At 39.2% G+C, this 11726-nt stretch overlaps 1 protein-coding gene across 1 annotated transcript; it reads right to left on the reverse strand.

Moving 5' to 3' along the window:
- Positions 1 to 1958: 1958 nt before the first annotated feature.
- Positions 1959 to 5875, reverse strand: LOC145431830 (uncharacterized). Its single transcript, XM_080308043.1, has 2 exons — positions 5783 to 5875; positions 1959 to 3212 (listed from the first exon to the last, which is right to left on the reverse strand). The coding sequence occupies exon 2, from the start codon at positions 3191 to 3193 to the stop codon at positions 2657 to 2659; it is 537 nt and encodes a 178-aa protein (XP_080164169.1). The 5' UTR covers positions 3194 to 3212; positions 5783 to 5875; the 3' UTR covers positions 1959 to 2656.
- Positions 5876 to 11726: the final 5851 nt, after the last annotated feature.

The following is an 11726-nucleotide window of genomic DNA, read 5'->3' on the forward strand; positions in this document are numbered from 1 at the left end:
GGGACAAATTCAGTATTACTAAATAACCTGGCTTGTAATCGATTATTGTGAAATCAGCCCGGCTGTGAGAAATGCTGTTTTGAGTCAGCCCAACATAGTGAGTTTCATAACAACGGAGGAAAAAAAGGAGGACTGGCATTGGAAACAAAGTCTAATGGATTGCAGTTGTATGTATGACTAAGTCACTGGGAACAGAGGATCCATTCAGCTCCCTGAATGTTAATGAGATTCAGGTCATCTGTGCAATATTAAATAGAAGAAGTGTTTCTGACTTTATTGATATTAATTTAAAATAAAGACAATCTATGGTTTACATATAAAATTAATGGTATGACTGATATGATATGTAGGACTGGATCTCTCAGGTTTTCCTTTTTAACCACTGATGATTTCCGACATCCACAAGCATTTATGTTTCATTTTTCCCATTAGCATTATAAAATATATACTAATATTAACACTTTTAAAATCTTACATTAACCTCTTTATCTATAACATTTTGCTTTTGATGTTATTTCTTGAATCTTTAGCACATAATGTAATATGCTGTATAGTACTAACTGTCAGCTGTTTTAAGGGAGTATCTTGGATGCATTTATTTATTTTTTATTACAGACTAATTATTCACACAACCCATCAATTCTGAGCTGAGGAGCATCCAAAAAGTCAAATAAAATAAAAGTCAAATTTCAACAGGTCATCGATAGCACACACTGCCTGTTTGAAGACCTGCTTCCGTACCAGTAATTGTGTGAATGCCTCACAGCATTCACACAATTGAGATCCTGTTTCTCTTTATTCTTTATCTTTTATTATTCTATTTGCTCCGTTTCTTTGCCGCTTAACTACTCCCTCAGTTTTCAGTCGATTTTCACCGTTCAAACTTTCAAACTGCTATTTCTGCTTTCCACTGCTATATCTTTTGGTGATGATAACTTTTATACTTTTTGAGATATTCAGTGCACATTTTTTTTCTCTCATCATATCTTTGTTTGAGATTCTAATTGGTTTGGCGCAGTGGCGTGAGATCTGGTAGCAAGGGTTTGAGTACTACATGTGACAGATGCTGCACATCTTCCCTGCTTAGATGTAATCTGCTTTCTTGACACTCTTCAGTGTAGTCTTTCAAATAAAGCAGTTTTCAGCAGAGTTCAGCTTCTACACAGTGTTTTCAACAGATAGCTCTCCTTCTGCTGTTTTCAGATTCCGCTACACGGCATTCACACTGCATTTTCGCAGGAAATGCAGCATTTTCTAGTTTTATTTTTATTTTTTTTATATTATTATTAGTCCTTTATTTATCCAGGTAAAAAATCTCATTGAGTTTAAAAATCTAATTTCCAAGAGAGGCTTGGTATCATGGCAACAAAATCAAAATACATGTACTACATAAGCATACAACACTTAAAACAAATACAATATCCTGTGCAGATGTCGAAGAAGTATATCTTTCATACTCATCTGATCTATCCAGGTTAGCTATTTAATAGGAATTCATGAGAAGGTGTATTTGCAATGGAAATTCTTTCAACCATTAATGCGCCACTGTGTGCACATATTGCCTTGCACATCCTGCTCATTTGACTGATTCAAAATTCGACTACCAGGAAAATAACACAGCAGAATAGTTGTGGTAGGTCGAGTAAAGTTGGGATCATTAAACATCAGTGTGACTGGATGATGCGAGCAAGATAATACAGGAAGTGGTGTGTTTGCTTGTTTTTGGTTGGTGATGTAAAAGTGACTACTGAGTTTGTCAAAGCCCAGTGCTTATCTTGCAGATAAGACTATCTGTATTTATCTAAAAAAGCTAAGCAAATGACTCAGAGGAGCTAACATTTGTTCAGCAGTGTGTACTCAAAAAAGATGTGCACGTATTTGTTAGAAAGTATTTTCCTGTTTTCCAAACATAATATCGGGACTTATTTACACCCAAACTTAGGACAGTTATCCTGCCGTTTAGAATAGAATATAATTCAACTTTATTGTCATTGCACATGTCACAAGTACAAGGCAACGAAATGCAGTTTGCATCCATCCAGAAGGGCTTTAGCCATGATATAGATATATTACAGAAATGGGTCTGTTATACGTATGAGGGTGCAAAAATGGGTTTACTATGGGTATGTTATAATGTACATGGTATGAAGGTATGTTATGAATATGCTATAAGTATGTACAGGCTGTAGTGGGTATACAAGCTATGTACAGGCTATGAACAGAACAGGATATAAATATGAAACTATACAGGAATATGGAAGTTATAAACAGTTGTAAACAGTTGTAGAATTATAATTATTGTATTGTACAGGATGATTGTTTATACAGAAGTGCAGTTAAGATAAGTGAAATATGTGGCTACTTTCTACAGAGGCTATATAAAGTGCTAGTGGTTGTGGGTGTGTGTATGTTCAGTCCATTATTTTAACGTGGGTCAGATGTCGGCAGAGTTCAGGAGTCTGACAGCTGTGGGGAAGAAGCTGTTCCGGTACCTGGTGGTCTTAGTCCGGAGGCTCCTGTAGCGCCTCCCAGAGGGCAGGAGGGTGAAGAGTCCATGTGATGGGTGACTAGGGTCTTTGATGATTTTCCCAGCACTTTTCAGACAACGCTTCCTGTAGATGTCATTTATGGCTGGAAGTGGTGCTCCAGCGATGCGCTAGGTAGTTTTCACGACCCTCTGCAACGCCTTCCAGTCCGAGACAGAGCAGTTCCCGTACCAGACTGTTATACAGTTGGTCAGGATGCTCTCGATGGTGCAGCAATACAAGTTCACCAGAATGTCTGAGGACAGGTGGTTCTTCTTCAGAGTCCTCTGGAAGAAGAGGTGCTGGTGAGCCTTCTTGACTAGCTTGGAGCAGTTGGTCGTCCAGATGAGATCCTCGGAGATGTGGACTCCCAGGAACTTGAAGCTGCTCACACGCTCCACAGCCGTCCCTTTAATGTAGATGGGTGGATGTGGGTCAGCATTCCTCCTGTAGTCCACGATGAGCTCCTTGGTCTTCTCTGTGTTGAGCAGCAAGTTGTTTACGTCGCACCACTCAGCCAGACGATCCACCTCCTCCCTGTAGGCGGCCTCATCGTTGTCATTGATGAGGCCAATCACCGTGGTGTCATCTGCAAACTTAATGATGGTGTTGGAACCATCGGTAGGTCTGCAGTCGTGGGTGAAGAGGGAGGAGAAGAAAGGGCTCATCACACAGCCTTGTGGTACACTGTGATTGTAGATGAGCAGTGGTTATCGACATGTTGGGCCGGTTGGTTATCAGTCTCTGGGGAAAACTACACATTTTCCTAATTGCAACAGCGAGATCGAAATTAACATATCACTTAACAGCAAATTACACTTTTTATTATACAATAATTTTTGGAAGTTAACTGCTGCACAATTAAAATATTCAGTATGAAATGGTGTCATGGGTATTTCTGCAGTTGGAAAAAGCAACGCACCAACATTCATGATTTAGTATGAACAAGAGATTTGTTTGACTTTGTAGCCAGCAGTATTCATCAGAAACTTTACACAGATGTTTCCCCAAGGATGAAATCATATTTACTTTGGTGGTCTTCTTACTTTTCCTCTAGCACCATAATCAAGATTGCATTTGTGGCTTTGAGTGACAGGATTTCGAGGAACCATTTCGACAACCACTGGAAGGCCTGCCATGAACTATGGACCAAATATTTCCACTTCCACATGCATTTCCGTGAATATAACCAACTGAAAAAACCTCCCAGCTAACCTAAAGCAGGAAACAATATGTTAAAATATGTAAATAAGTACATAGATAATAACCATGAAAATGTATTCCCTGACAGCGTATAACCTCGACAACCCGCTGAGATGGCCTTCCTTTAGCACCTACTCAGTGTGCCCTGTGGCCCCTTCTCATCCATCTCTCTCAGCAGCTCTGCATCATATCACCACTGTCCAGACACCAGGCAGGTTATTTTGGGCAATCCCTCTGACACCACCTTCTCGCTCTGCGCCTGGATAAAAGCATTCATACTCCTCCCACTTTAAATCCTTCCCACCTGTTGGAGCTGTCCGTCTCCTTGCTGACATGCCTGAACACATAGAGCTTTAACATTACTCCTAATAACTGCACTTAAAATCCCCCGGAGGTGTACTGTGAACGCTTGCGAAGTCATATGTTACACACAGATGGCACAAAAAATGACCTGATCTCTCTGTCTATTTGAGCTGCGCTGGAGTGTGTTTGTTTTTTAAAAATACACCAGCTGTTCCACAGTTCAAATATTAATGGGATATAGCATAGATATTTCTTTTTCAAGGTAAATCATGGCGATCGTGGCTCAAGAGTTGGGAGTTTGCCTTGTAATCGGAAGGTTGCTGGTTCGAGCCCCAGCTTGGACAGTCTCGGTCGTTGTGTCCTTGGGCAAGACACTTCCCCCGTTGCCTACTGGTGGTGGTCAGAGGGCCCGGTGGCGCCAGTGTCCGGCAGCCTCGCCTCTGTCAGTGCGCCCCAGGGTGGCTGTGGCTACAATGTAGCTTGCCATCACCAGTGTGTGAATGGGTGGATGACTGGATATGTAAAGCGCTTTGGGGTCCTTAGGGACTAGTAAAGCGCTATATAAATACAGGCCATTTACCATTTTACCATTTAAGGTCTTTAAATCTAACAAAGTAGTTCCAGGTAAACAAATATATTGCCAAGGGACAAAAAAACTGTTAGATGATTCCTTGCTGGCCTTTTTGCATAACGGTATTTTGATATGACCCATCTGGTTGTGGTTACTTCTTGTAAAGAGCCAAACTCCTCTAATAATTCTCTTTCTGGCTGAATCACCACCTAATTCATCTTTAGGGCACCGTGGTAGCAATTTCGTTAAAATAAAGCCTCAATTGTTCGAAAGAGAAAAAAAAACTATTTTGGTCTTTCGCAATACCCATATTCAAATAACCAAATCGTTTACTCCCTGTGCTGATTAAAAAAAATTGCAGCTTGTGAAAAGTCAGAAAAAGTGTCAGTATGACACAGTCTGTGCCAGTTCACATATTACTTCCAGGCTCTGAGTCAGCTCAGTTTCTCACAATCCACAACCTGAGCAATTCTGAGATGCAACTGTCAGCTTTTAAAAACAGGGAGAAATGCTTGCTAAGCTTGATGATTTGAGGAAGATTTTTTTTAGCATATAAAAGGAAATTGCATAACATTTAGTCTGTTTTTATGGTTATGAAAGTGTTCAGTTGTAAGAAAAAATACTTAAAATGTTCTACATTTAAGATCCAACATAACTAAAATACAAGTACTCATTTATACCATTAGACTGTTAGTGTAGCTGTATCATTGTTTAAGGCAATAGCTGGTTAAGGTAGGCTGAATTATAACAAGTGAATGTGCTGTTGTTTGGTAGCATGATCTACATATGCTCATCATATGAAATCTAAACCTGAAATGTATCTGCAGCTAAAAAATTAATACGCTTGAGTAAAGATATTATAATTGCATCTGTTATACAGTAAAATCACAACACGCTGAAAATTGTGTTGTACATACTGTAAAGCTACTAATATAGTAATTACATTACAATACTTTTTCATAAAAAATATCTTGTGTTAAAAGATTTTATGGACTATAAGGCTGGTTTTCAATAGCTGCAAATCCTTCAACACAAATATGTGTGTTTACAATCTTGTTATTTTTGTGTTTAATGCCCACTTCGGTCCATCGTTTCACGTCCAGCTTTCCCACCCTATAAATGATTACATTTGGCCAGAAAGTGAAAACGCACACACTATGACACCACTATCAGTGCTTACCTTTACCGTCACTGTTAACATCAGGCCATCTGACACCTCTCCTAGATGAATATGTCTCTTGTCCTCTTTGTTGTGAACACAGCCAACCCAACTGAGTCTGAGATGATGAGCACGTAGGCAAGACAGCTGCCCGTGCCACCAGAGGGTTCCATGACCCCCATCCAGAGCCTATTATCACCTTCTAGCCATTTCTGCGGGGCTCGATTCCACACCATTAAACCCTGTGTCAGCATTAGGCAGGCAAGAAATGTAGGAACCCAAGATGGGTATTTGGCATGAGGAGTTTAATAGAAACTCTGATTATGAACAAATCAGACGTTTAAAATGAGCCAAAAAGTCATAAAACATTGCACAGCTTTACAAGAGTGAACCAAATGGCAAGATCAGTTTGTTCATAACATTGCTAAGCATGTCAGCTGGGTCGTTTTTTTCTTCTTTCATGGAGAAGAATTGTAATTATTTGAAACCACTATATCATGGGGGCCAAATAACAGATTAGCATGGTGGTTGTGACTGACAAAGAAAAATAGTGTAGAATTTCCCTTTATTTGTTCTTTCTATGGCATTAGATTTGGAAATATATTAGAGAAGATTTGGCAAGTTTTCCATGGGCACAACCCACAATCTCAACTTTGCTTATATTTGTGGCACCAAGTAAGGGGAAATTAACAGGTTTTCCAACAGTATCAGATTTTTTGCCAAAAAATTGTTACAAAGAAATAATCGGCCAAAAACAAATTTTCTTATTTTTTGTGCTAAGTTTGGATATTTTCACAAAGCTGTTCAACATTTAAAGCTTGTGTACCCACTGGCCATTTCATTAGGCACACCTGTTCAGTTGTTTGTGTAAGCAAATATCTAACTGAGTGTTAAAATGAAGAAGAAAGGTGACTTAAGTGATTTTGAATGCAGCATGGCTGTTGTTTGCCAGACAGGCAGTCGTTAAATAAAGCTTCTTATAGCTGAGGCAGTTGGCTAAAATTAAGCCAGTTCTTTCACTGCAGCACTTTGAGACAGTTATCCATGCTTGCCTTTGTTACCACTTGGCTGGATTACTGTAATGCACTTTATTTAGGGGTCAGTGCTTCATCCATTACTCATCTCCAGGGTGCAAAATGCTGCAGCTCATCTTTTAACTGGCACTCGAAATTTTGAGCACAATTTCCCTGTTTAACCTTCATTTCACTGGCTGCCCATTCCTTTTAGGACTCATTTTAAAATTCTTTGAATTGCTTTAATAAAAGCCCTCCATGACCGAGCCTCATCTTATCTCTCTGAGCTGCTCCAGCCTTATACACCCACCCGCTCTCTCGGGTCAGCTGATTAGCTGAATGTACTCAGCATAAACTTAGAGGAGACCGTGCTTTTTCTGTAGCAGCTCCCAAACTGTAGAAGGATCTGCCTCTAGAGATTAGGCAGGACTCTTTTCTGCCTGTTTTTAAATCACTTCACCTTCACCCTAGCCTGTTTTTTTTTTTTTAGTTTATTTTTATTTTAGTTGTTTTTTAGTTGAATGTATGTTGTTTTATATATTTTTCTTAATATATGGCTGTTTTAATATTTATTTTATTTTTGATTTTATTTTTGCCATTTTGTTTTATCTATTGTTCTTAACTTATTTATTGTACAGCACTTTTGGTCTCGTGTTGGCTGTTGGACTTACTAAAATTGGAGAACAGAATAATTTTTAAAAAATGGTCTGGTTTGCTCAGTCTCAATTTCTGCTGTGATATCGTGATGGCATGAACAGAATTTAATGTAAACAATATATAAATAGCAAAGATATGTTGATTATTTGGAAACATCACATACTAATCAAATCCTGGAAAATGCACTTTAACTGTAGTAGAATCTAAATATTAGGAGTCAGGGGTTAGCTGCTAGCTTGAAATGAAAACCAGAACAAAAAAAAGTATGAGTCAGAACAAACTGTGTTTTATAACTTGACATGTCAGGCACAGTATGCAATTTCAAGCTACAAGCACAAGGATTTATTCTTAATATTTTTTAGGTACTGAATATCAATTAAGTATCGTCATTAGCGCCAAATGATGCAATTACAATATCAGCTACAGATGAGATTTATAGGTTTTTCCCAGCTAAGCATCAAATAATATTGAAATCCTCTTTGCAAGAGATCCTATGATCATCTTTTGCATGTTGAAAATTCTTTTAAGTGAAAACAGCTTACTAACTATTATTGTCTTTGTTCCAAGAGATAGTTCATTTGGTTTCTGGAACCAAAAACCCTTCTGGTCTCAGATCAGAAGAAGAAACCAAAACATTCTTTCCTTCCTTCTCTGTCTCTGCCCTGCATTCCCAATGTGCAAGAATAATAAAAAGAAGAAGAAGAAAAATAACAATATAAACATGAGTCTAATGTATATATTTTTAGTGTTCAGTTTCCCCAGCGGGGTGGCTTCTTCTACTAAGTTTGGTTCTTAAGCCCCTCTTTACAGGGGCCCTGCCAGTAGCCCAGACCTAAATAGACTACCCATATGATGCAGCAGGGCCTTCTCATAAAAGATGAACTCTCTCCATGCATGTTGCCCGCACCCACAACCCAGCAGCTGGGTCATTTGGAGTTACAACTATGAATGGTCTGCGTCAAGTGGGGGGTTGTTGGTGGGCTCTGGGTTTCCATGTATGAAGTTTTGATGACTCAGCACCTGGGAGATTTGGAAAATCCAGTTCTAAAAATGTAGGCCATCGTGTGAAGTGCCAAAAGTGTTACAGCAAGCGACCAGGCTGGCAAAGCAATTTTACTCCCTAATACAATTCAATCTATCATGGACAACAAGTGGTAAGACCACGAAACAGCCAGTGATGACTAATAAATGATAAGAAAGTGAACTGCATTGGGATCTAATGCCACATGACATCAAATACTTCAGACTTAGTTTCCTCTTTGATGATTCATCTCTTTTTGTTTTGCATCCTAAGAAGTAATATCCTATTCGAGCACAAAAGGTACAGCACATAGCACAGCTGTCTGAGACTGAGGCGCTTATTATGCTCTTGTGAACTATGGTAACACGTTGGCAAGTCTGAGAACATTTTGCCCCAGCGATACTATAAAGCAGATGTTGTGCTGTGATTCAGCCCTTTCAGAAACTGACACGTGAAATTTCCATCCCTTCTACTGTGAGAAAAAATGTTTCAGCACAGCATCAAAGACTTTTTTTCCACTTTCATATCATCTAATTAAAGACACATACAAATGATCAGACTGAAAGAGGAAGTGTCTTCATCATTTTCATTCGTTTACTTCTGGTAAAGATACGGGGCTTAAAGCTATGACTGTCGTACTGTTCATCTGGGGAGGAAACTATTCCCTCCTGCATTTGTTTATCTGAAATGCACCTGGAGCTTTATGGTGGATAAGAGAAAAACACTCCAACTTCCATCACACCTGCACCTTCTCAAACCCAAAGGAAACATCCCTCAGGGCAGCTAGATGCCCAAAGGATGATCTTTATTTAGGAGAGCAGCTGAGGCCGCCGCTCTCCATCCACAGCTTGGCACAGTCCCTGAGAGCCAGAGTTTGTGATGTTGTTAACTCAATAAAAAATATTACAAGCTCTCAAATCCCCAGCTGCAATCAACAGGACTGTTTGTGTTGAGGTAGGAGGACAAAGACTTGACCTGCTTTGACACTCATGCACGCACCGGGTAAAATTAGTACTTGTGCAAAGCCACCCAACCTTTACTGGCTCATCCTCCTGAACTGTCACTCAGTGTTACAGGCTGTCAACGGTTTCAATTACAGTTAGCGTTCCAGTGGATCACTGGTAACCTGAGAACATAACCGGGAGACAGGCAGCGTAGAGAGCGGCTACATATTCCATCATAAAACGTGCATATATCACATAAATACACCTGAGAAGTTGTTCCGCTTTTTTCCCTCATTGCTTTTCACCCTCCGGTGGTTTAAGAGATATACACAAAACCCATTGGAGATTAGAAACTGCAATATTAAGCAAGAGCTAATGCAACCATGCGTATAACTGAAGTTCAGTGTATCAGTTTTAGTATAGTGCTTTATTTAAAGGCCATTTCTAGAGAAACAAATGCTATCTATGGGTGTATAAGGGCAATTGGCATGATCTGAATTATTTTTATTTGTTGATCTTTTCCTGATGGCATTTAAGGTCATCTTAGTAGCTGTAACTTAATCATAGCAATGAATGTGTGGCGTATTTTATCTTCTGGAGGTAGAACCCTAGGGCTCATGGCCAGACCCTTAAGGTCACTGTGGCAAATGAGTAACATAGAGAGCTGAGGCATCAGAGTTCAAGTGAATGTTTTAGCTATAACAGCTGTCATTTCCTTTAATAATTCTTCAGTATACATCTACTAATGCTTGTTAGTTTCTCTAAACATGAGAAAGACTTAAGATCATATAATTCAAGGCAGGAGTACCTAAAACCTTCTGCTTTTAATATTGCACAATGTTTTGTTTGAAAGCAACAGCCCCACTTGGAGTAAATAAAATTGAATCTGATTCATTAAGTAAAGGCAGATGCCTGCTGCAGGGTTCCCATCAACTTGCACTACTATGAAGAAGCAATAGCAATAGTGCAAGTTGATATGAAACTGTTTGTTCCTGGTTTCCTAAAGGAACAAACTGTGTGAAAATAAAACAAAAATAACGTTTCCCATAATGAAATAATTTAGGCCAAAAAATGGGATTCAGCTGCTTTTAACTGCTCCAAAACTCTTCGAAAAAAGGAATTCAGGAAATGGAGGGCAACAGAGGAATGCTTTTGGAAGACCACAATGACTCACTTTTGGTGAAAAAAAAAAAGAAAGAGAGAAAGAAAGAAAAGAAAAAAAAACAGAAAAAAAAACTTTGCCATGTCTGCTCTCTTTGAGACAGGGAGAGTCAGTGTGACCGTGTGGCATACATTTCTTTTGGAAGAATTTTATTTTACACTATAAAAATATTTTCAACTTCTGCATCTTTGCTGTGTGTTTTTTATAGTGTTCTGCATGAACAAACCAGGCTCATGCACACTTTATGTTGTTCTAATTTGCTGTTTTCCAGCCTTTTTGATGTATTTTATCTTTTAAAATTTTTCCAGGATGAATATATGTGTTTATTCTACACTGCCCAGCTTCTCACTGCCTGCTCAGTTATAGAAGTGGTAACCTGGGAAAAGTAAAATGGGACTTTTCACACTCAGTAGAAAATGGACCGATGTAGTAAGGTCAAAGTAAAACCCACAGCATGAACACTAACAACTGTGTCAACCTCTGTTTTGCCAGTAGACACTGTGTTTATGGACAACACTGCTTACTCTTAAGTAATACATATGTTCTGTTTGTTGTCATTTTTAAAATTTTGTCTTGGATTTTTGGGCAAATTCATTATGCGGAAATATTAACGGGAGGATTTAACCTTAAACAAAAGTATATTTTCTCACTCATGTTGCATGTCGGCAGCACGGTGGCACGGTGCAACGGTGCAGTACAAAGACATGCAATTAGTGGGGATAGGTTAATTGGAAACTCTAAATTGGCCATAGGTGTGAATGCGGGAGTGACTGTGAGCGCGAATGGTTGTCTATGTCTATGCGTTAGCCCTGTGATGGACTGGCGACCTGTCCAGGGTGTACCCCATCTCTCGCACTAAGACAGCTGGGATAGGCTCCAGCGCCCCCCGCGACCCTGAAAAGGATAAGTGGAAGCGAATGGATGGATGCATGTCACATGTCAACAAGCCATGAAGACAAGGTTTCATGTTCTAAGATTTTAGAACTTTGTTTGGGGCATGGAGTGGAAATGTTCAGTTAAAATTATAAAACTCTTTCACAGTTAAAAGGTGAAAATCTTTCAGCATGGCATTTAAAAACATACCATTACATAAAGCAGGGGAAGTACAATGCTCTTTGGTACAGTCCATAAAACAGCACTCATATGTTGGCTGTGAGATGGGACCATG

This window comes from Astatotilapia calliptera, chromosome 11 (genome assembly GCF_964374335.1).
Source record: "Astatotilapia calliptera chromosome 11, fAstCal68.1, whole genome shotgun sequence".
Taxonomy (NCBI): domain Eukaryota; kingdom Metazoa; phylum Chordata; class Actinopteri; order Cichliformes; family Cichlidae; genus Astatotilapia; species Astatotilapia calliptera.